At 44.1% G+C, this 26,572-nt stretch overlaps 1 protein-coding gene across 1 annotated transcript in view; it reads right to left on the reverse strand.

Moving 5' to 3' along the window:
* The window catches only part of LOC139386089 (component of oligomeric golgi complex 6), a 153,676-nt gene that overhangs the window by 35,499 nt on the left and 91,605 nt on the right, over window positions 1-26,572 (reverse strand). The window contains exons 16-17 of the mRNA XM_071131510.1: window positions 22,748-22,801; window positions 22,294-22,373 (exon numbers count right to left, since the gene is read on the reverse strand). Coding sequence (XP_070987611.1) covers window positions 22,294-22,373; window positions 22,748-22,801 — 134 coding nt within the window. The remainder of the gene's footprint in view (window positions 1-22,293; window positions 22,374-22,747; window positions 22,802-26,572) is intronic.

Here is a 26,572-nt window from a genome sequence, read left to right on the forward strand (position 1 = left end):
GGGGGGGGGACATAGATTAGTTACTGAGGGGTGGGAACATAGATTAGCTACTGAGGGGGACATAGATTAGCTACTGAGGAGGGGGGGGGCATAGATTAGTTACAGAGGGGGACATAGATTAGTTACAGAGGGGGGGGACATAGATTAGTTACTAAGGGGGACATAGATTAGTTACTGAGGGGGGGACATAGATTAGTTACTGAGGGGGGGGACATAGATTAGTTACTGAGGGGGACATAGATTAGTTACTGAGGGGGACATAGATTAGCTACTGAGGGGGGGACATAGATTAGCTACTGAGGGGGGGACATTGATTAGTTACTGAGGAGGGGGGGACATAGATTAGTTACTGAGGAGGGAGGGACATAGATTAGTTACTGAGGAGGGAGGGACATAGATTAGTTACTGAGGAGGGAGGGACATAGATTAGTTACTACGGGGGACATAGATTAGCTACTGAGGGGGGGACATAGATTAGCTACTGAGGTGGGACATAGAGGGGGGGGGGTAGATTAGTTACTGAGGAGGGGGACATAGATTAGTTACTGAGGAGGGGGGGATAGATTAGTTACTGAGGAGGGGGACATAGATTAGTTACTGAGGAGGGGGGGATAGATAAGATACTGAGGAGGGGGACATAGATAAGTTACTGAGGAGGGAGGGACATAGATTAGTTACTGAGGGGGGAATAGATTCGTTACTGAGGAGGGAATAGATTCGTTACTGAGGAGGGAGGGACATAGATTAGTTACTGAGAAGGGAGGGACATAGATTAGTTACTGAGGAGGGGGGGACATAGATTAGTTACTGAGGAGGGAGGGACATAGATTAGTTACTGAGGAGGGAGGGACATAGATTAGTTACTGAGGAGGGAGGGACATAGATTAGTTACTAAGGGGGACATAGATTAGCTACTGAGGGGGGGACATAGATTAGCTACTGAGGTGGGACATAGATTAGTTACTGAGGGGGGGGGGGTAGATTAGTCACTGAGGAAGGGGACATAGATTAGTTACTGAGGAGGGGGGGGACATAGATTAGTTACTGAGGAGGGGGACATAGATTAGTTACTGAGGAGGGAGGGACATAGATTAGTTACTGAGGAGGGGGACATAGATTAGTTACTGAGGAGGGAGGGACATAGATTAGTTACTGAAGGGGGACATAGATTAGTTACTGAGGGGGGGGATAGATTCGTTACTGAGGAGGGAGGGACATAGATTAGTTACTGAGGAGGGGGGGACATAGATTAGTTACTGAGGAGGGAGGGACATAGATTAGTTACTGAGGAGGGGGGGACGTAGATTAGTTACTGAGGGGGGGACATAGATTAGTTACTGAGGAGGGGGGGACATAGATTAGTTACTGAGGAGGGAGGGACATAGATTAGTTACTGAAGGGGGGGACATAGATTAGTTACAGAGGGGGACATAGATTAGTTACTAATGAGGGGGGGACATAGATCAGCTACTGAGGGGGACATAGATTAGCTACTGAGGAGGGGGGGGCATAGATTAGTTACTAAGGGGGGGGGAGGCATAGATTAGTTACTGAGGGGGGGGACATAGATTAGCTACTGAGGGGGACATAGATTAGTTACTGAGGGGGGGGACATAGATTAGCTACTGAGGGGGACATAGATTAGCTACTGAGGAGGGGGGGGCATAGGTTAGTTACTGAGGGGGGGGGGATAGATTAGTTACTGAGGAGGGGGGACATAGATTAGTTACTGAGGGGGGGACATAGATTAGCTACTGAGGGGGACATAGATTAGCTACTGAGGAGGGGGGACATAGATTAGGTACTGAGGGGGGGGGGGGGGGATAGATTAGTTACTGAGGGGGGGGGACATAGATTAGTTACTGAGGGGTGGGAACATAGATTAGCTACTGAGGGGGACATAGATTAGCTACTGAGGAGGGGGGGGCATAGATTAGTTACAGAGGGGGACATAGATTAGTTACAGAGGGGGGGGACATAGATTAGTTACTAAGGGGGACATAGATTAGTTACTGAGGGGGGGACATAGATTAGTTACTGAGGGGGGGGACATAGATTAGTTACTGAGGGGGACATAGATTAGTTACTGAGGGGGACATAGATTAGCTACTGAGGGGGGGACATAGATTAGCTACTGAGGGGGGGACATTGATTAGTTACTGAGGGGGACATAGATTAGTTACTGAGGGGGACATAGATTAGCTACTGAGGGGGGGACATAGATTAGCTACTGAGGGGGGGACATAGATTAGTTACTGAGGGGGACATAGATTAGTTACTGAGGGGGACATAGATTAGTTACTGAGGGGGACATAGATTAGTTACTGAGGGGGACATAGATTAGTTACAGAGGGGGGGGGAAATAGATTAGTTACTGAGGGGGGGCATAGATTAGTTACAGAGGGGGGGGGGCATAGATTAGTTACTGAGGAGGGGGACATCGATTAGTTACTGAGGGAGGGACATAGATTAGTTACTGAGGGGGACATAGATTAGTTACAGAGGGGGGGGACATAGATTAGTTACTGAGGAGGGGGGGCATAGATTAGTTACTGAGGAGGGGGGGACATAGATTAGTTACTGAGGGGGGAATAGATTCGTTACTGAGGAGGGAATAGATTCGTTACTGAGGAGGGAGGGACATAGATTAGTTACTGAGAAGGGAGGGACATAGATTAGTTACTGAGGAGGGGGGGACATAGATTAGTTACTGAGGAGGGAGGGACATAGATTAGTTACTGAGGAGGGAGGGACATAGATTAGTTACTGAGGACGGAGGGACATAGATTAGTTACTAAGGGGGACATAGATTAGCTACTGAGGGGGGGACATAGATTAGCTACTGAGGTGGGACATAGATTAGTTACTGAGGGGGGGGGGTAGATTAGTTACTGAGGAGGGGGGACATAGATTAGCTACTGAGGGGGACATAGATTAGCTACTGAGGGGGAAATAGATTAGTTACTGAGGAGGGGGGGCATAGATTAGTTACTGAGGGGGGGGGATAGATTAGTTACTGAGGGGGGGGGGACATAGATTAGTTACTGAGGGGGGGGACATAGATTAGCTACTGAGGGGGACATAGATTAGCTACTGAGGAGGGGGGGGGCATAGATTAGTTACTGAGGAGGGGGGGACATAGATTAGTTACTGAGGGGGGGGGTAGATTAGTTAATGAGGGGGGGGACATAGATTAGTTACTGAGGGGGGGGCATAGATTAGCTACTGAGGGGGACATAGATTAGCTACTGAGGAGGGGGGGACATAGATTAGCTACTGAGGGGGGGGGTAGATTAGTTACTGAGGGGGGGGGGGCATAGATTAGTTACTGAGGGGGGGGACATAGATTAGCTACTGAGGGGGGGGGGGGGCATAGATTAGTTACTGAGAAGGGAGGGACATAGATTAGTTACTGAGGAGGGGGGGACATAGATTAGTTACTGAGGATGGAGGGACATAGATTAGTTACTGAGGAGGGAGGGACATAGATTAGTTACTAAGGGGGGGGCACAGATTAGTTACTGAGGGGGGGGACATAGATTAGCTACTGAGGGGGACATAGATTAGTTACTGAGGGGGACATAGATTAGTTACTGAGGGGGGGGACATAGATTAGCTACTGAGGGGGACATAGATTAGTTACTGAGGGGGGGAATATATTAGTTACAGAGGGGGACATAGATTAGTTACTGAGGGGGACATAGATTAGTTACTGAGGGGGACATAGATTAGTTACAGAGGGGGGGGACATAGATTAGTTACTGAGGGGGACATAGATTAGCTACTGAGGGGGACATAGATTAGTTACTGAGGGGGACATAGATTAGTTACAGAGGGGGGGACATAGATTAGTTACTGAGGGGGACATAGATTAGTTACAGAGGGGGACATAGATTAGTTACAGAGGGGGGGGGACATAGATTAGTTACTGAGGGGGGCATAGATTAGCTACTGAGGGGGGGGGGGAAATGAGTTATTGAGGGGGACATAGATTAGTTACTGAGGGGGACATAGATTAGTTACAGAGGGGGGGGGGCATAGATTAGTTACAGAGGGGGGGGGACATAGATTAGCTACTGAGGGGGGGGGGATGAGTTACTGAGGGGGGGGACATAGATTAGCTACTGAGGGGGACATAGATTAGTTACTGAGGGGGGGAATAGATTAGTTACAGAGGGGGACATAGATTAGTTACTGAGGGGGACATAGATTAGTTACTGAGGGGGACATAGATTAGTTACAGAGGGGGGGGACATAGATTAGTTACTGAGGGGGACATAGATTAGCTACTGAGGGGGACATAGATTAGTTACTGAGGGGGACATAGATTAGTTACAGAGGGGGGGACATAGATTAGTTACTGGGCGGCAGGGTAGCCTAGTGGTTAGAGCATTGGACTAGTAACCGAAAGGTTGCAAGTTCAAATCCCCCAGCTGACAAGGTACAAAATCTGTCGTTCTGCCCCTGAACAGGCAGTTAACCCACTGTTCCTAGGCCGTCATTGAAAATAAGAATTTGTTCTTAACTGACTTGCCTAGTAAAATAAAGGTAAAATAAAATAAAATAAACTGAGGGGGACATAGATTAGTTACAGAGGGGGACATAGATTAGTTACAGAGGGGGGGGACATAGATTAATTACTGAGGGGGACATAGATTAGCTACTGAGGGGGGGGGGGGGGGGGGGAAATTAGTTATTGAGGGGGACATAGATTAGTTACTGAGGGGGACATAGATTAGTTACTGAGGGGGACATAGATTAGTTACAGAGGGGGGGGGACATAGATTAGTTACTGAGGGGGACATAGATTAGCTACTGAGGGGGGGGGGGATGAGTTATTGAGGGGGGCATAGATTAGTTACTGAGGGGGACATAGATTAGTTACAGAGGGGGACATAGATTAGTTACTGAGGGGGACATAGATTAGTTACTGAGGGGAGGGGGGGGAATGAGTTATTGAGGGGGACATAGATTAGTTACTGAGGGGGACATAGATTAGTTACTGAGGGGGACATAGATTAGTTACAGAGGGGGGGACATAGATTAGTTACTGAGGGGGACATAGATTAGCTACTGAGGAGGGGGACATAGATTAGTTACTGAGGGGGACATAGATTAGCTACTGAGGGGGGGGGGGGGTGAAATGAGTTATTGAGGGGGACATAGATTAGTTACAGAGGGGGGGGACATAGATTAGTTACTGAGGGGGACATAGATTAGTTACTGAGGGGGACATAGATTAGTTACAGAGGGGGGGGGGCATAGATTAGTTACTGAGGGGGACATAGATTAGTTACTGAGGGGGACATAGATTAGTTACTGAGGGGAGGGGGGGGAATGAGTTATTGAGGGGGACATAGATTAGTTACTGAGGGGGACATAGATTAGTTACTGAGGGGGACATAGATTAGTTACTGAGGGGGACATAGATTAGCTACTGAGGAGGGGGACATAGATTAGTTACTGAGGGGGACATAGATTAGCTACTGAGGGGGGGGGGGGGGGGGGGGTGAAATGAGTTATTGAGGGGGACATAGATTAGTTACAGAGGGGGGGGACATAGATTAGTTACTGAGGGGGACATAGATTAGTTACTGAGGGGGACATAGATTAGTTACTGAGGGGGGGGACATAGATTAGTTACTGAGGGGGACATAGATTAGTTACTGAGGGGGACATAGATTAGTTACTGAGGGGAGGGGGGGGGAATGAGTTATTGAGGGGGACATAGATTAGTTACTGAGGGGGACATAGATTAGTTACTGAGGGGGACATTGATTAGTTACAGAGGGGGGGGACATAGATTAGTTACTGAGGGGGACATAGATTAGTTACTGAGGGGGACATAGATTAGCTACTGAGGAGGGGGACATAGATTAGTTACTGAGGGGGACATAGATTAGCTACTGAGGGGGGGGGGGTGAAATGAGTTATTGAGGGGGACATAGATTAGTTACAGAGGGGGGAGACATAGATTAGTTACTGAGGGGGACATAGATTAGTTACTGAGGGGGACATAGATTAGTTACAGAGGGGGGGGACATAGATTAGTTACTGAGGGGGACATAGATTAGTTACTGAGGGGGACATAGATTAGTTACTGAGGGGAGGGGGGGGGAATGAGTTATTGAGGGGGACATAGATTAGTTACTGAGGGGGACATAGATTAGTTACAGAGGGGGGGGACATAGATTAATTACTGAGGGGGACATAGATTAGCTACTGAGGGGGGGGGGGGGGAAATTAGTTATTGAGGGGGACATAGATTAGTTACTGAGGGGGACATAGATTAGTTACTGAGGGGGACATAGATTAGTTACAGAGGGGGGGGGACATAGATTAGTTACTGAGGGGGACATAGATTAGCTACTGAGGGGGGGGGGATGAGTTATTGAGGGGGGCATAGATTAGTTACTGAGGGGGACATAGATTAGTTACAGAGGGGGACATAGATTAGTTACTGAGGGGGACATAGATTAGTTACTGAGGGGAGGGGGGGGAATGAGTTATTGAGGGGGACATAGATTAGTTACTGAGGGGGACATAGATTAGTTACTGAGGGGGACATAGATTAGTTACAGAGGGGGGGACATAGATTAGTTACTGAGGGGGACATAGATTAGCTACTGAGGAGGGGGACATAGATTAGTTACTGAGGGGGACATAGATTAGCTACTGAGGGGGGGGGGGGGGTGAAATGAGTTATTGAGGGGGACATAGATTAGTTACAGAGGGGGGGGACATAGATTATTTACTGAGGGGGACATAGATTAGTTACTGAGGGGGACATAGATTAGTTACAGAGGGGGGGGGGCATAGATTAGTTACTGAGGGGGACATAGATTAGTTACTGAGGGGGACATAGATTAGTTACTGAGGGGAGGGGGGGGAATGAGTTATTGAGGGGGACATAGATTAGTTACTGAGGGGGACATAGATTAGTTACTGAGGGGGACATAGATTAGTTACTGAGGGGGACATAGATTAGCTACTGAGGAGGGGGACATAGATTAGTTACTGAGGGGGACATAGATTAGCTACTGAGGGGGGGGGGGGGGGGGGGGGGGGTGAAATGAGTTATTGAGGGGGACATAGATTAGTTACAGAGGGGGGGGACATAGATTAGTTACTGAGGGGGACATAGATTAGTTACTGAGGGGGACATAGATTAGTTACTGAGGGGGGGGACATAGATTAGTTACTGAGGGGGACATAGATTAGTTACTGAGGGGGACATAGATTAGTTACTGAGGGGAGGGGGGGGGAATGAGTTATTGAGGGGGACATAGATTAGTTACTGAGGGGGACATAGATTAGTTACTGAGGGGGACATTGATTAGTTACAGAGGGGGGGGACATAGATTAGTTACTGAGGGGGACATAGATTAGTTACTGAGGGGGACATAGATTAGCTACTGAGGAGGGGGACATAGATTAGTTACTGAGGGGGACATAGATTAGCTACTGAGGGGGGGGGGGTGAAATGAGTTATTGAGGGGGACATAGATTAGTTACAGAGGGGGGAGACATAGATTAGTTACTGAGGGGGACATAGATTAGTTACTGAGGGGGACATAGATTAGTTACAGAGGGGGGGGACATAGATTAGTTACTGAGGGGGACATAGATTAGTTACTGAGGGGGACATAGATTAGTTACTGAGGGGAGGGGGGGGGAATGAGTTATTGAGGGGGACATAGATTAGTTACTGAGGGGGACATAGATTAGTTACTGAGGGGGACATAGATTAGTTACAGAGGGGGGGGACATAGATTAGTTACTGAGGGGGACATAGATTAGTTACAGAGGGGGGGGACATAGATTAGTTACTGAGGGGGACATAGATTAGTTACTGAGGGGGACATAGATTAGTTACTGAGGGGAGGGGGGGGGAATGAGTTATTGAGGGGGACATAGATTAGTTACTGAGGGGGACATAGATTAGTTACTGAGGGGGACATAGATTAGTTACAGAGGGGGGGGACATAGATTAGTTACTGAGGGGGACATAGATTAGTTACTGAGGGGGACATAGATTAGCTACTGAGGAGGGGGACATAGATTAGTTACTGAGGGGGACATAGATTAGCTACTGAGGGGGGGGGGGGGGGGGGTGAAATGAGTTATTGAGGGGGACATAGATTAGTTACAGAGGGGGGGGACATAGATTAGTTACTGAGGGGGACATAGATTAGTTACTGAGGGGGACATAGATTAGTTACTGAGGGGGACATAGATTAGTTACTGAGGGGGACATAGATTAGTTACAGAGGGGGGGGACATAGATTAGTTACTGAGGGGGACATAGATTAGCTACTGAGGAGGGGGACATAGATTAGTTACTGAGGGGGACATAGATTAGCTACTGAGGGGGGGGGGGGGGGTGAAATGAGTTATTGAGGGGGACATAGATTAGCTACTGAGGGGGGGGGGGGTGAAATGAGTTATTGAGGGGGACATAGATTAGCTACTGAGGGGGGGGGGGGGGGGGGGGGAAATGAGTTATTGAGGGGGACATTCCTAATGCATGAGAAGGTAAAACGTGTAAGATGTGTGTGGTGCAACCTCTTTAGCTGTGAATACAATACAATACAATACATTTATTTATTGGTCTAAAAAAAATCTACATTAATATTCTAACCAGGAACAATCACAACTTATATATTTTTCACATTTTTAAGAAGAGTGCTATATTTTCACCATCATCTCTTCTCCCTCTGATACAATAGGAAGGGCTCAGTGGTACTAACACTGCATTGGGAGCTACTGTAATCATTCAGCTGGAACAGCCAACCAAGAGAGGTTCCACTCCATTTCCTGCTTTTCTGGAGAAACCACTATAGCTGGATGATGACTGTGACCCCCGTTCAGAGATGATAACAACCAGAGTACAGAATCATAAGTGGTGCACACTGACATCTACTGGTGCTCTAGCTGCGTTCCTCTCACATAGAATATATATATATAGAGAGAGAGAGAGACAGAGAGAGAGAGACAGAGGGAGATACAGAGTAGGAGAGAGACAGAGGGAGATACAGAGAGAGAGAGAGAGAGAGAGAGAGAGAGAGAGAGATTGGGAAAAGAGAGATATAGATAGAAAGAAAGAGGAGGATAGATAGATATTTTTTTAACCTTTATTTAACGAGGCAAGTCAGTTAAGAACAAATTCTTATTTTCAATGATGGCCTAGGAACAGTGGGTTAACTGCCTGTTCAGGGGCAGAACGACAGATTTGTACCTTGTCAGCTCGGGGATTTGAATTTGAAACCTTCCGGTTACTAGTCCAACGCTCTAACCACTAGGCTACCCTGCCGCCCCATATATACAGTACCAAGCAAAAGTTTGGACACACACCTACTCATTCAAGGCTTTTTCTTAATGTTTCACTATTTTCTACATTGTAGAATAATAGTGAAGACATCAAAACTATTAAATAACACATATGGAATAATGAAGTAACTAAAAATTTTTTTTTTTTAAGAGTTAAACACATCAAAATATATTTTATATTTGAGATTCAAATAGCCACCCTTTGCCTTGATGACAGCTTTTCACACACTTCGCATTCTCTCAACCAGCTTCATGAGGTAGTCACCTGGAATGCATTTCAATTAACAGGTGTGCCTTGTTAAAAGTGAATTTGTGGAGTTTATTTTCTTCCGTTTGAGCCAATCAGTTGTGTTGTGACAAGGTAGGTGTGGTATACAGAAGATAGCCCTATTTGGTAAAAGACCAAGTCCATATTATGGTAAGAACCGCTCAAATAAGCAAAGAAAAACGACAGTCCATCGTTACCTTAAGACATGAACGTCGCAAAAACCATCAAACGCGCTATGATGAAACTGGCTCTCATGATGGCCGCCACAGGAAATGAAGACCCAGAGTTACCTCTGCTGCAGAGGATAAGTTCATTACAGTTTGAAGCCTCAGAAATTGCACCCCAAATAAATGCCTCACAGAGTTCAAGTAACAGACATCAACATCAACTGTTCAGAGGAGACTGTGTGAATCAGGCCTTCATGGTCGAATTGCTGCAAGGAAACCACTACTAAAGGACACCAATAAGAAGAAGAGACTTGCTTGGGCCAAGAAACACGAGAAACGGACATTAAACCTGTGGAAATCTGTACTCAATCTGTCTGATAAGTCCAAATATGAGATTTTCGGTTCCAACAGTCATGTCTTTGTGAGACGCAGATAAGGTAAACTGATTATCTCCAGATGAAGCATGGAGGAGGAGGTGTGATGGTGCCTTGCTGGTGACACTGTCTGTGATTTATTTAGAATTCAAGGCACACTTTACTAGCATGGCTTCCACAGCATTCTGCAGCATTACGTCATCCCATCTGGTTTGGTCTTAGTGGGACTATCATTTGTTTTTCAACAGGACAATGACCCAACACACCTCCAGGCTGTGTAAGGGCTATTTGACCAAGAAGGAGAGTGATGGAGTGCTGCATCAGATGACCTGGCCTCCAGAGTCACCCGACCTCAACCCAATTGAGATGGTTTGGGACGAGCTGGACCGCAGAGTGAAGGAAAAGCAGTCAACAAGTGCTCAGCATTTGTGGGGACTCCTTCAAGACTGTTGGAAAAGCATTCCAGGTGAAGCTGGTTGAGAGAATTCCAAGAGTGTGCAAAGCTGACATCAAGGCAAAGGGTGGCTACTTTGAAGAATCTCAGATATAAAATATATTTGGATTTGTTTAACACTTTATTGCTTACAACATGATTACATATGTGTTATTTCACAGTTTTGATGTCTTCACTATTATTCTACAACGTAGAAAAAGAGTCAAAATAAAGACTAACCCTTGAATGAGTAGGTGTCCAAACTTTTGACTGGTACTGTATATACACAGTTCACTCAGAAAGTATTCAGACCCCTTGACTTTTTCCACATTTTGTTACATTACGGCCTTATTCTAAAACGGATTGCAATGTTTTTCATCAATCTTCACACAATAGCCCATAATTTTTGCATAAAAATGAAATCTCACATTTGCATAAGTATTCAGACCCTTAATTAACTCAGTACTTTATTGAAGCACCTTTGGCAGCGATTACAGCCTCGAGCCTTCTTGGGTATGACGCTACAAGCTTGTCACACCTGTATTTGGGGAGTTTCTCCCATTCTTCTCTGCAGATCCTCTCAAGCTCTGTCAGGTTGGATGGGGAGTGTCATTGCATAGCTATTTTCAAGTCTCTCCAGAGATGTTCGATCGGGTTCAAGTCTGGGCTCTGGCTGGGCCACTCAAAGACAATCAGAGACTTGTCCCGAAGCTGCAATGTCCTGGCTGTGTGCTTAGGGTTGTTGTCCTGTTGGAAGCTGAACCTTCGCCCCCAGTCTGAGGTCCTGAGCGCTCTGGAGCAGGTTTTCATCAAGTATCTCTCTGTACCTTGCTACGGTCACCTTCCCCTCGATCCTGACTAGTCTCCCAGTCCCTGCCACTGAAAAACATCCCCACAGCATGATGCTGCCACCACCATTTTTCACCGTAGGGATTGTGGTGCCAGGTTTCCTCCAGATGTGATGCTTGGCATTCAGGCCAAAGACTTCAATCTTGGTTTCCTCAGACCACTGAATCTTGTTTCTCATTGTATCAGAGACCTTTAAGTGCCTTTCGGCAAACTCCAAGAGGGCTGCCATGTGCCTTTTTCCTGAGGAGTGGCTTCCATCTGGCCACTCTATCTTGAAGGCCTGATTGGTGGAGAGATGGTTGTCCTTCTGGAAGGTTCTCCCATCTCCACAGAGGAACTCTGGAGCTCTGTCGTAGTGACCAAGGAGTTCAAAGTTCCCTCGATTGCTCAGTTTTGACGGATGGCCAGCTCTAGGATAAGGTGTAAACTTCTTTCATTTCAGAATGATGGAGGCCACTGTGTTCTTGGGGACCTTCAATGCTGTATAAAGCTCTACAGACAATTCCTTCGACCTCATGGTTTGGTTTTTGCCCTGACATGCACTGTCAACTGTGTGACATTATATAGACAGGTGTGTGCCTTTTCAAATGATGTCTAATGAATTGAATTTACCACAGGTGGACTCCAATCAAGTTGTAGAAACATCTCAACGATGATCAATTAGCCTTTAGAATAAGGCTGTAAAGTAACAAAATGTGGAAACAGTCGAGGGGTCTGAATACTTTTCGAATGAACTGGAAATACATATATATATATATATATATATATATATATATATATATATATATATATATATATGAGAGACAGAGAAACAGAGAGAGAGAGAGACAGGAGAGAGAGAGAGGAAAGGGTGGCCAGAGCACTGAAGGGAGTGATTGAAAAGGCTTCTTCTACTTTCCCCAACGCACAAGTGGTTATCTCCACCCTGCTACCACGAAAAGACTTCCACCCTGCCACAATACAGCGGGTAAACGCAAGTATTTCCCGTGACTGTGCCTCAAAACCAAATGGTTTCCTGGCCCACCACTCCACCATGGACTTGAACAGCCTCTATGACCAGGTCCACCTCTACAAGGCAGCAGTGCCCACCTTTGCCCGGACTCTAAAGGACATCGCTCTCAAACGTATCCCCCAACACTTCACACAGGAGCAACAGATCAATAGACACCCCACCCAGACCAGCGAGACACCCTCCCAGATCTGCAGGACCCCCCCCTGGACCTACACATAGAGGACCCACGCCAAGAGGAATTACACCCAGACCACAGTACACCCAGACACATCCACACCCCCACCCCAACCAATCAACACCCCCCCCATGTCAACCATGCCCACACCCCATTTAGGCCCCCTCAGATCAGACCTATGCCACTCCTGCCCACCCCATGCACCCCACCCCCGCAAAGAGGGCCTCAACATGGAAGCCACACATACGCCCAGGTAGTGAGCGGGCAAACAGTCCCAACCCCCACTCTCACACTCGCCCAAGCCAATGGCATGTACCAGATGCTCAGCAGGCTCTGCTCACACTTACTGGCCTGAGGCCAAACCACGACCAACAACATTGGACACTCTATGGAACAAAAAGCCTTCACTATATCATCCTGGAATATCCAAGGCCTGAGGTCATCCGCCTTTGGCCTAAAGAGCAGAAACCCAGATTTCAACAAAGAAATCGGTAATACAGACATTGTCATCCTGCAAGAAACCTGGTATAGAGGAGACGGACCCACTGGTTGCCCTCTAGGTTACAGAGAGCTGGTAGTCCCATCCACCAAACTATCAGGTGTGAAACAGGGAAGGGACTCAGGGGGTATGCTAATTTGGTATAGAGCAGACCTAACTCACTCCATTAAATTAATCAAAACAGGAACATTCTACATTTGGCTAGAAATTCAAAAGGAAATGATCCTAACAGAGAAAAATGTCCTCCTGTGTGCTACCTATATCCCCCCACTAGAATCCCCATACTTTAATGAAGACAGCTTCTCGATCCTGGAGGGGGAAATCAATCATTTCCAGGCCCAGGGACATGTACTAGTCTGTGGCGACCTAAATGCCAGAACCGGACAAGAACCTGACACCCTCAGCACACAGGGGGACAAACACCTGCCTGGAGGTGACAGCATTCCCTCCCACATATGCCCCCCTAGGCACAACTATGACAACATAACCAACAAAAACGGGTCACAACTCCTGCAGCTCTGTCGCACGCTGGGTATGTACATAGTCAATGGTAGGCTTCGAGGGGACTCCTACGGTAGGTACACCTATAGCTCATCTCTTGGCAGTAGTACTGTAGACTACTTTATCACTGACCTCAACCCAGAGTCTCTCAGAGCGTTCACAGTCAGCCCACTGACACCCCTATCAGACCACAGCAAAATCACAGTCTACTTAAACAGAGCAATACTCAATCATGAGGCATCAAAGCCAAAGGAACTGAGTAACATTAAGAAATGCTATAGATGGAAGGAATGCAGTTTGGAAACCTACCAAAAAACAATTAGGCAACAACAAATTCAATCCCTTTTAGACAATTTCCTGGGTAAAACGTTCCGCTGTAATAGTGAAGGTGTAAACTTGGCAGTAGAAAATCTTAACAGTATATTTGACCTCTCAGCTTCCCTATCAAATCTAAAAATCTCAAATAGAAAACCGAAGAAAATTAACAACAATGACAAATGGTTTGATGAAGAATGCAAAAATCTAAGAAAGAAATTGAGAAACCTGTCCAACCAAAAACATAGAGACCCGGAAAACCTGAGTCTACGCCTTCACTATGGTGAATCACTAAAACAATACAGAAATACACTACGGAAAAAGAAGGAACAGCATGTCAGAAATCAGCTCAATGTAATTGAAGAATCCATAGACTCTAACCACTTCTGGGAAAATTGGAAAACACTAAACAAACAACAACACGAAGAATTATCTATCCAAAATGGAGATGTATGGGTAAACCACTTCTCCAATCTTTTTGGCTCTATAACAAAGAATAAAGAGCAAAAACATTTACATGATCAAATACAGATCTTAGAATCAACTATTAAAGACTACCAGAACCCACTGGATTCTCCAATTACATTGAATGAGTTACAGGACAAAATAAAAACCCTCCAACCCAAAAAGGCCTGTGGTGTTGATGGTATCCTCAATGAAATGATCAAATATACAGACAACAAATTCCAATTGGCTATACTAAAACTCTTTAACATCATCCTTAGCTCTGGCATCTTCCCCAATATTAGGAACCAAGGACTGATCACCCCAATCCACAAAAGTGGAGACAAATTTGACCCCAATAACTACCGTGGAATATGCGTCAACAGTAACCTTGGGAAAATCCTCTGCCTTATCATTAACAGCAGACTCGGACATTTCCTCAATGAAAACAATGTAAAGAGCAAATGTCAAATTGGCTTTTTACCAAATTACCGTACAACAGACCATGTATTCACCCTGCACACCCTAATTGACAACCAAACAAACCAAAACAAAGGCAAAGTCTTCTCATGCTTTGTTGATTTCAAAAAAGCCTTTGACTCAATTTGGCATGAGGGTCTGCTATACAAACTGATGGAAAGTGGTGTTGGGGGAAAAACATACAACATTATAAAATCCATGTACACAAACAACAAGTGTTTGGTTAAAATTGGCAAAAAACACACACATTTCTTCACACAGGGTCGTGGGGTTAGACAGGGATGCAGCTTAAGCCCCACCCTCTTCAACATATATATCAACGAATTGGCACGGGCACTAGAAAAGTCTGCAGCACCCGGCCTCCCCCTGCTAGAATCCGAAGCCAAATGTCTGCTGTTATCTGATGATCTGGTGCTTCTGTCACCAACCAAGGAGGGCCTACAGCAGCACCTAGATCTTATGCACAGATTCTGCCAGACCTGGGCCCTGACAGTAAATCTCAGTAAGATCAAAATAATGGTGTTCCAAAAAAGGTCCAGCCACCAAGACCACAAATACAAATTCCATCTAGACACTGGTAACTTCCACAAAGCTGTGAACGATCTGAGAGACAAGGCAAGAAGGGCCTTCTATGCCATCAAAAGGAACATAAATTTCAACATACCAATTAGGATTTGGCTAAAAATACTTGAATCAGTCATAGAGCCCATTGCCCTTTATTGTTGAGAGGTCTGGGGTCCGCTCACCAACCAAGACTTCACAAAATAGGACAAACACCAAATTGAGACTCTGCACGCATAATTCTGCAAAAATATCCTCCATGTACAACGTAGAACACCAAATAATGCATGCAGAGCAGAATTAGGCCGATACCCACTAATTATCAAAATCCAGAAAAGAGCCGTTAAATTCTATAACCACCAAAAAGGAAGCGATTCCCAAACCTTCCACAACAAAGCCATCACCTACAGAGAGATGAACCTGGAGAAGAGTCCCCTAAGCAAGCTGGTCCTGGGGCTCTTTTCACAAACAAAAACACACCCCACAGAGCCACAGGACAGCAGCACAATTAGACCCAACCAAATCATGAGAAAACAAAAAGATAATTACTTGACACATTGGAAAGAATTAACAAAAAAACAGAGCAAACTAGAATGCTATTTGGCCCTACACAGAGAGTACACAGTGGCAGAATACCTGACCACTGTGACTGACCCAAAATTAAGGAAAGCTTTGACTATGTGCAGACTCAGTGAGCATAGCCTTGCTATTGAGAAAGGCCGCCGTAGGCAGACATGGCTCTCAAGAGAAGACAGGCTATGTGCTCACTGCCCACAAAATGAGGTGGAAACTGAGCTGCACTTCCTAACCTCCTGCCCAATGTATGACCATATTAGAGACACATGTTTCCCTCAGATTAAACACAGACCCACAAAGAATTAGAAAACAAATCCAAATTTGAAAAACTCCCATATCTACTGGGTGAAATTCCACAGTGTGCCATCACAGCAGCAAGATGTGTGACCTGTTGCCACGAGAAAAGGGCAACCAGTGAAGAACAAACACCATTGTAAATACAACCCATATTTATGCTTATTTATTTTATCTTGTGTCCTTCACCATTTGTACATTGTTAAAACACTGTATATATAATATGACATTTGTAATGTCTTTATTGTTTTGAAACTTCTGTATGTGTAATGTTATATTCACTTTATATTTTATCTACCTCACTTGCTTTGGCAATGTTAACACATGTTTCCCATGCCAATAAAGCCCATGAATTGAATTGAATTGAGAGACAGAGAGAGAGAAACAGAGAGAGAGAGAGAGAGACAGAGAGAGAGACAGAGAGAGAGAGGCAGAGACGGAGAGAGAGAGAGACAGAGGAGAGAGAGTGAGAGAGACAGAGGAGAGAGAGAGAGAGAGAGAGACAGAGAGAGACAGAGAGAGAGACAGAGAGAGAGAGAGAGAGACAGAGAGAGAGACAGAGAGAGAGAGACAGAGACGGAGAGAGAGAGAGACAGAGGAGAGAGAGTGAGAGAGACAGAGGAGAGAGAGAGAGAGAGAGACAGAGAAGAGAGAGAGGAGAGAGAGAGAGAGAGACAGAGAGAGGGAGAGAGAGAGAGAGAGAGAGAGAGAGAGAGAGACAGTGAGGAGAGAGAGACAGAGAGAGGAGAGAGAGGAGAGAGAGACAGACAGGAGAGAGAGAGAGAGGAGAGAGAGAGACAGAGAGACAGAGAGAGAGAGATAGAGAGAGAGAGAGAGAGAGAGACAGAGAGAGAGAGAGAGAGAGAGAGAGAGAGAGGAGAGAGAGATATTGGCTTCAGAAGGCTGACAAACAGAACTGGATGAGGGACTCCGGGAACTGAAATATCCATTCAGACTGAAACCCTCCAAAATAATTTTATATTATAATACAACGAATTCCTCAATTATATTTAATTTGGCCATCAGTGCCCTTCAAAATAATAAGAATGATGTGCATGACGTATCTACCCCTTTGATTCACCTCTCAGCTCAGCCTCTACAACCATTCAATACTGTGTGTGTGTGTGTGTGTGTGTGTGTACACACGTTGTACCAGAAGTCCTCACAAGAATAGTAAACTAAGATTCAGAGAAGTGAGGACATTTTGCCCGGTCCTTACTTGTAAAAATGTTATTTTAGGCTTAGAGGTTGGGTTCAGGGTTAGGGGTAAGGGTTAGGGTAAGGTTTAGGGGTAAGGGTTAGGGGTTAGGGTAAGGTTTAGGGGTTAGGGTAAGGTTTAGGGGTAAGGGTTTGAGTAAGATTTAGGGGTAAGGGTTAGGAGTTAGGTTTAGGGGTTAGGGTAAGGTTTAGAGGTAGGGGTTAGGGTGAGGTTTAGAGGTAAGGGTTCGGTGTTAGGGTAAGGTTTAGAGGTAGGGGTTAGGGTAAGGTTTAGAGGTAAGGGTTCGGTGTTAGGGTAAGGTTTAGAGGTAGGGGTTAGGGTAAGGTTTAGAGGTAAGGGTTTAGGGGTTAGGGTAAGGTTTAGAGGTAAGGGTTAGGTAAGGTTTAGGGGTTAGGGTAAGGTTTAGGGGTAGGGGTTAGGTAAGGTTTAGGGGTAAGGTAAGGTTTAGGGGTAAGGGTTTAGGGGTTAGGGTAAGGTTTAGAGGTAGGGGTAAGGTTTAGAGGTAGGGGTAAGGTTTAGAGGTAGGGGTAAGGTTTAGAGGTAGGGGTTAGGTAAGGTTTAGGGGTAAGGGTTAGGTAAGGTTTAGGGGTTAGGGTTTAGGGGTTAGGTAAGGTTTAGGGGTAAGGGTTTAGGGGTTAGGGTTTAGGGGTTAGGTAAGGTTTAGGGGTAAGGGTACGGTTTAGAGGTAGGGGTAAGGTTTAGGGGTAGGGGTTAGGGTTAGGTAAGGTTTAGGGGTAAGGGTTAGGTAAGGTTTAGGGGTAAGGGTTTAGGGGTTAGGTAAGGTTTAGGGGTAAGGGTTTAGGGGTTAGGTAAGGTTTAGGGGTTAGGTAAGGTTTAGGGTTAAGGGTTTAGGGGTTAGGGTTCGAGAAAAAAGGAGTTTGAATGGGAATCAATTGTTGTTCCCCAAAAAGTCCTCACAAGTACAGTGCATTCAGACAGTATTCAGACCCCTTATCATTTTGTTACGTTACAGCCTTATTCTAAAATGGATGAAATAAAAACATAATTACATCTACACATAATACCCAAAATGACAAAGAGAAAACTTGAAAAATTGATCTCAGGTGCCTCCTGTTTCCATTGATCATCCTTGAGATGTTTCTACAACATGGAGTCCACCTGTGGTAAATTCAATTGATTGGATATGATTTGGAAAGGCACACACCTGTCTATATAACGATCCACAGTTGGCAGTTTATGTCAGAGCAAAAACCAAGCCATGAGGTCGAAGGAATTGTCCGTAGAGCTCCGAGACAGGATTGTGTCGAGGCACAGATCTGGGGAATGGTACCAAAACATTTCTGCAGCATTAAAGGGCCCCAAGAACACAGTGGCCTCCATCATTCTTAAATGGAAAAAGTTTGGAACCACTAAGACTCTACCTAGAGCTGGCCGCCCGGCCAAACTGAGCAATCGGGGGAGAAGGGCCTTGGTCAGGGAGGTGACCAAGAACTCCATGGTCACTATGACAGAGCTCCAGAGTTCCTCTGTGGAGATGGGAGAACCTTCCAGAAGGACAACCATCTCTGCAGCACTCCACCAATCAGGCCTTTATGGTAGAGTGGCCAGACGGAAGCCACTCCTCAGTAAAAGGCACATGACAGCCCGCTTGGAGTTTGCCAAAAGGCACCCAAAGGACTCTGACCATGAGAAACAAGATGTACTGGTCTGATGAAACCAAAATGTAACTATTTAGACTGAATGCAAAGCGTCACGTCTGGAGGAAACCTGGCACCATCCCCACGTTGAAGCATGGCGGTGGCAGCATCATGCTGTGGGGATGTTTTTCAGCGGCAGGGACTAATCAGGGTCGAGGGAAAGATGAACAGAGCAAAGTACAGAGAGATAGTTGATGAAAACCTGCTCCAGAGCTCACAGCACCTCAGACTGGGGCGACGGTTCACCTTCCAACAGGACAACGACCTGAAGCACACAGCCAAGACAACTCTGAATGTCCTCGAGTGGCCCAGCCAGAGCCCGGACTTGAACCTGATCCAACATCTCTGGAGAGATCTGAACAAAAGCTGTGCAGCAACGCTCCCCATCCAACCTGACAGAGCTTGAGAGGATCTGTAGAGAAGAATGGGAGAGACTCCCCAAATACAGGTGTGCCAAGCTTGTAGCGTCATACCCAAGAAGACTCGATGCTGTAATCACTGTCAAAGGTGCTTCAACAAAGTACTAAGAAAAGGGTCTGATATCCTTATGTAAATGAGTTTTTTTTATTTTTTTTTATAAATTAGCAAACATTTCTAAAAACCTGTTTTTGCTTTGTCGTCATGGGGTATTATGTGATGTATGTGTGTGTGTGTGTGTGTGTGTGTGTGTGTGTGTGTGTGTGTGTATAAAACCATTCTACAACTGAATCAGAGTTGTGCTGATCCTGTAAATGTAACTACCCCTCAGTGTCTCATGTTGTCTTCTCAAGTGTCACGCTGGGGGAGAACATCACGTGTTGTTAGGATGGCAGTAAGTTGTTTGTGTGGGTAAGTAGAGGTGGTTGGGGTGGGGGTCGGAGAGAGGGGGGGGGGGGGGGGTCAGAGAAAGGGTAAAACATAGAGAGGTGGAGGGAAAAAGCAGGTAGCGAGAGGGGGGGGGGGGGGGGGGGGGGGGGTTAGGATACAAATAAAGAGAGAGAGAAAGAAATGGACCAGAAGATAATTATTGGTGTCCTGCCAATCCATCAGTACTAGAGTGTGTGTGTGTGTGTGTGTGTGTGTGTGTGTGTGTGTGTGTGTGTGTGTGTGTTGTGTGTGTTGTGTGTGTGTTTCCATGAATAGAGAACATTATAAACCTGGGTGAGGTACACGAGCGCTGCTGCTCCTCAAGCTGCCTGCATTTCCCAGTAATGTGACTCACAGCACACAAACACACACACCCAAAGCAGCCTCACACTCCAATAGCAGACCCACATATACAACTAAAAGCATTAGCTCCTTAAACAAGAACAACAACACAAACACGTGTAGGGCCTCTCCTCTCTTAACGCTAGCTGTACTGGCCTCTCCTCTCTTAACGCTAGCTGTACTGGCCTCTCCTCTCTTAACGCTAGCTGCACTGGCCTCTCCTCTCTAAACGCTAGCTGTACTGGCCTCTCCTCTCTTAACGCTAGCTGTACTGGTCTCTCCTTTTAACGCTAGCTGTTCTGGCCTCTCCTCTCTTAACGCTAGCTGTACTGGCCTCTCCTCTCTTAACGCTAGTTGTACTCTCCTCTCTTAACGCTAGCTGTACTGGCCTCTCCTCTCAACGCTAGCTGTACTGGCCTCTCCTCTCTTAACGCTAGCTGTACTGGCCTCTCCTCTCTTAACGCTAGCTGTACTGGTCTCTCCACTCTTAACGCTAGCTGTACTGGTCTCTCCACTCTTAACGCTAGCTGTAATGGCCTCTCCTCTCTTAACGCTAGCTGTTCTGGTGTCTCCACTCTTAACGCTAGCAGTACTAGGCTCCTTTCCTATGTTAGTGGTACTGAACCTCATGGAGAGCCTTGCAGTAGATAGAACTAAAACAAAGGGATAGTCATAGCAAGTTTAGACATTCTGGCCTCCAGCCTTGGAAACCAAAGATCAACACTGATTCAAATAAGAGGGCCCACATACAGTTGAAGTCGGAAGTTTACATACACTTAGGTTGGAGTCATTAAAACTCGTTCTTCAACCGCTCCATAAATTCCATGTTAACAAACTATAGTTTTGGCAAGTCGGTTAGGACATCTACTTTGTTCATGACACAAGTCATTTTTCCAACAATTGTTTACAGAGAGATTATTTCACTTATAATTCTCTGTATCACAATTCCAGTGGGTCAGAAGTTTACATACACTAAGTTGACTGTGCCTTTAAACAGCTTGGAAAATTCTAGAAAATGATGTCATGGCTTTAGAAGCTTCTGATAGGCTAATTGACATAATTTGAGTCAATAGGAGGTGTACCTGTGGATGTATTTCAAGGCCTACCTTCAAACTCAGTGCCTCTTTGCTTTACATCATGGGAAAATCAAAAGAAATCAGCCAAGACCTCCACAAGTCTGGTTCATCCTTGGGAGCAATTTCCAAACGCCACTTTAATCTGTACAAACAATAGTACGCGAGTATAAACACCATGTGACCACGCAGCCGCCATACCGCTCAGGAAGGAGACGAGTTCTGTCTCCTAGAGATGATCGTACTTTGGTGCGAAAAGTGCAAATTAATCCCAGAACAACAGCAAAGGATCTTGTGAAGATGCTGCAGGAAACAGGTACAAAAGTATCTATATCCACAGTAAAACGAGTCTTATATCGACATAACCTGAAAAGCCGCTCAGCAAGGAAGAAGCCACTGCTCCGAAACCGCCATAAAAAAGCCAGACTGCTGTTTGCAACTGCACATGGGGACAAATATCAAACTTTTTGGAGAAATGTCCTCTGGTCTGATGAAACAAAAATAGAACTGTTTGGCCATAATGACCATTGTTATGTATGGAGAGGAAAAAGGGGGTGGCTTGCAAGCTGAAGAACACCATCCCAACCGTGAAGCACGGGGGTGGCAGCATCATGTTGTGGGGGTTCTTTGCAGCAGGAGGGACTGGTGCACTTATTATTCTGACATTTCACATTCTTAAAATAAAGTGGTGATCCTAACTGACCTAAAACAGGGAATTTCTACTAGGATTAAAATGTCAGGAATTGTGAAAAACTGAGTTTAAATGTATTTGCCTAAGGTGTATGTAAACTTCCGAAGTCAACTGTACACCTTTTAATGTTTTTCATGACCTCATCTTTAATTTGATCTGGTCTTATCTTATGGAAGGAGGACTCACTTGATGGCAGCACTGAGGAGGAAGTTGAGTTGAGACATCACCATGGTATCAGGAGAAGACAGGTAACGATCAAACTGGGTCTGAGGAGGAGAAAGAGGGAGAGAGAAAATAATGCCAATGTTTAGTCATAACTGTCAAACTCAAGAGTGAATCTTTAACTTTCACCTTACACAATATTAACACCCGATAGAGAGAAAAACAGAACCAGTTTTACTCCTACTCTCCCTCTCCCTATTCCCACATCCTCCCTCTCTTCCTCCTCCCTCTCCCTAATCCCACCTCCTCCCTCTCTTCCTCCTCCCTCTCCCTAATCCCACCTCCCACCTCCTCCCTCTCCCTAATCCCACCTCCTCCTCCCTCTCTTCCTCCTCCCCCTCCTCCCCCTCCTCCTCCCCCTCCTCCTCCCTGGTCCTCTCCATGTGAATATAGTAGTGTTTAGGTGTAGCTAACTCACCATGGATGCTTTCAGAGAGGAGCTGTCCATACTGGGGAGGTTAGACAGAGGCCCCTGAAACACAGCAAAACACAAGAAATACACACAGCTAATGTGAGAGCAGAAGAGGGCCACAGCAACACAATGGGGGGGGGGGGGGGGTGAACCTAACAAGAGATGGTGAAATGAAGGTCTCGCTCTGTGCTTCCATGTAAAACTAAAATAAAAGTGAAAATTTCCTCATTCCTTTTGGACACGACTGTATATTACTGCTGCTATATTACTGTTATATATTACTGTTATATATTATTGTTATATATTACTGCTGCTATATTACTGTTATATATTACTGTTATATATTATTGTTATATATTACTGCTGCTATATTACTGTTATATATTACTGCTGCTATATTACTGTTATATATTACTGTTATATATTACTGCTGCTATATTACTGTTATATATTACTGTTATATATTACTGCTGCTATATTACTGCTGCTATATTACTGTTATATATTACTGTTATAAATTACTGTTATATTTTACTGTTATATATTACTGCTGTTATATTACTGTTATATATTACTGCTGCTATATTACTGTTATATATTACTGTTATATATTACTGTTATATATTACTGCTGCTATATTACTGTTATATATTACTGTTATATATTACTGCTGCTATATTACTGTTATTTATTACTGCTGCTATATTACTGTTATATATTACTGTTATATATTACTGCTGCTATATTACTGTTATATATTACTGTTATATATTACTGTTATATATTACTGCTGCTATATTACTGTTATATATTACTGTTATATATTACTGCTGCTATATTACTGCTGCTATATTACTGTTATATATTACTGTTATATATTACTGCTGCTATATTACTGTTATATATTACTGCTGCTATATTACTGTTATATATTACTGCTGCTAGATTACTGTTATATATTACTGTTATATATTACTGTTACTATATTACTGGTATATATTACTGGTATATATTACTGGTATATATTACTGGTATATATTACTGTTATATATATTACTGTTATATTACTGTTATAAATTAATGCTGATATATTACTGTTATATAATACTGTTATAATACTGTTACTATATTACTGTTATGTATTACTGTTATGTATTACTGTTATATTACTGTTATATATTACTGTTATATAATACTGTTATATAATACTGTTATATAATACTGTTATATATTACTGTTATGTATTACTGTTATGTATTACTGTTATGTATTACTGTTATATATTACTGTTATGTATTACTGTTATGTATTACTGTTATGTATTACTGTTATATATTACTGTTACTATATTACTGTTACTATATTACTGTTATGTATTACTGTTATATTACTGTTATATATTAATGCTGATATATTACTGTTATATAATACTGCTATAATACTGTTATATATTACTGTTACTATATTACTGTTATGCATTACTATTGCTATATTACTGTTATATATTACTGTTACTATATTACTGTTATATAATACTGTTATATTACTGTTATATATTACTGCTGCTATATTACTGTTATATATTACTGTTATATAATACAGGAAAAGGCGGGCCGAACAGGCCCCCATTAACACCGACAGGGCTGTAGTGAAGCGGGTCGAGAGTTTCAAGTTCCTTGGTGTCCACATCACCAACAAACTATCATGGTCCTTGGTGTCCACATCAACAACAAACTATCATGGTCCTTGGTGTCCACATTAACAACAAACTATCATGGTCCTTGGTGTCCACATCAACAACAAACTATCATGGTCCTTGGTGTCCACATCAACAACAAACTATTATGGTCCTTGGTGTCCACATCAACAACAAACTATCATGGTCCTTGGTGTCCACATCACCAACAAACTAGAATGGTCCTTGGTGTCCACATCACCAATAAACTATCAAGGTCCTTGGTGTCCACATCACCAACAAACTAGAATGGTCCTTGGTGTCCACATCACCAACAAAGTAGAATGGTCCTTGGTGTCCACATCACCAACAAACTAGAATGGTCCTTGGTGTCCACATCACCAACAAACTAGAATGGTCCTTGGTGACCACATCACCAACAAACTAGAATGGTCCTTGGTGTCCACATCACCAACAAACTATCATGGTCCTTGGTGTCCACATCACCAACAAACTAGAATGGTCCTTGGTGTCCACATAACCAACAAACTAGAATGGTCCTTGGTGTCCACATCACCAACAAACTAGAATGGTCCTTGGTGTCCACATCACCAACAAACTATCATGGTCCTTGGTGTCCACATCACCAACAAACTATCATGGTCCTTGGTGTCCACATCACCAACAAACTATCATGGTCCTTTGTGTCCACATCACCAACAAACTAGAATGGTCTTTTGTGTCCACATCACCAACAAACTATCATGGTCCTTGGTGTTCACATCACCAACATACTAGAATGGTCCTTGGTGTACACATCACCAACAAACTAGAATGGTCCTTGGTGTCCACATCACCAACAAACTATCATGGTCCTTGGTGTCCACATCACCAACAAACTATCATGGTCCTTGGTATCCACATCACCAACAAACTATCATGGTCCTTGGTGTCCACATCACCAACAAACTATCATGGTCCTTGGTGTCCACATCACCAACAAACTATCATGGTCCTTGGTGTCCACATCACCAACAAACTATCATGGTCCTTGGTGTCCACATCACCAACAAACTATCATGGTCCTTGGTGTCCACATCACCAACAAACTATCATGGTCCTTGGTGTCCACATCACCAACAAACTAGAATGGTCCTTGGTGTCCACATCACCAACAAACTATCATGGTCCTTGATGTCCACATCACCAACAAACTATCATGGTCCTTGGTGTCCACATCACCAACAAACTATCATGGTCCTTGGTGTCCACATCACCAACAAACTATCATGGTCCTTGGTGTCCACATCACCAACAAACTATCATGGTCCTTGGTGTCCACATCACCAACAAACTATCATGGTCCCTGGTGTCCACATCAACAACAAACTATCATGGTCCTTGATGTCCACATCAACAACAAACTCTCAAGATCCAAACACACAAAGACAGTCGTGAAGAGGACACGTCCCTCAGGGGACTGAAAAGACTTGGTATAGGTCCCCAGATCCTCTTCACTTGCTGTCCCTCTTGTATTTTGTCAATAACTTTTGTCTAATTGATGAAATTTGCACTGAATTAATTTGAATATGTGTTGATTAATTTGTTCCATCAATAATGAATTAACTCACTTGGGCCAATCAAGACTGATGAACTAACGTATTTTAATTACGTATTTTTTTTCTAATCCACCAGTTGGTTGTGACTGTTGCCGGAGCGGAAGAGGACATTGGTGCTATGATGGACGGACAGACAATGACTTTACTAAGAGTCTAATCATGTGGTAACCATGACAACAGCTCGTCCGGAGTTATCAGGTAAACAATGGTGAAACGAAAAGAAGAATAAAGAGAAGGTAAAAAAAAGTGCTACATTATATTACTGTTATATATTACTACTGTTATATATTACTACTGTTATATATTATTACTGTTATATATTACTGCTGCTATATTACTGTTATATATTACTGCTGCTATATTACTGTTATATAATACTACTGTTATATATTACTACTGTTATATATTATTACTGTTATATATTACTACTGCTATATTACTGTTATATATTACTACTGCTATATTACTACTGTTATATATTACTACTGCTATATTACTACTGTTATATATTACTGTTATATATTACTGTTATATATT

The sequence above is a fragment of the Oncorhynchus clarkii genome, chromosome 27 (genome assembly GCF_045791955.1).
Source record: "Oncorhynchus clarkii lewisi isolate Uvic-CL-2024 chromosome 27, UVic_Ocla_1.0, whole genome shotgun sequence".
NCBI classification, from domain to species: Eukaryota; Metazoa; Chordata; class Actinopteri; order Salmoniformes; family Salmonidae; genus Oncorhynchus; species Oncorhynchus clarkii.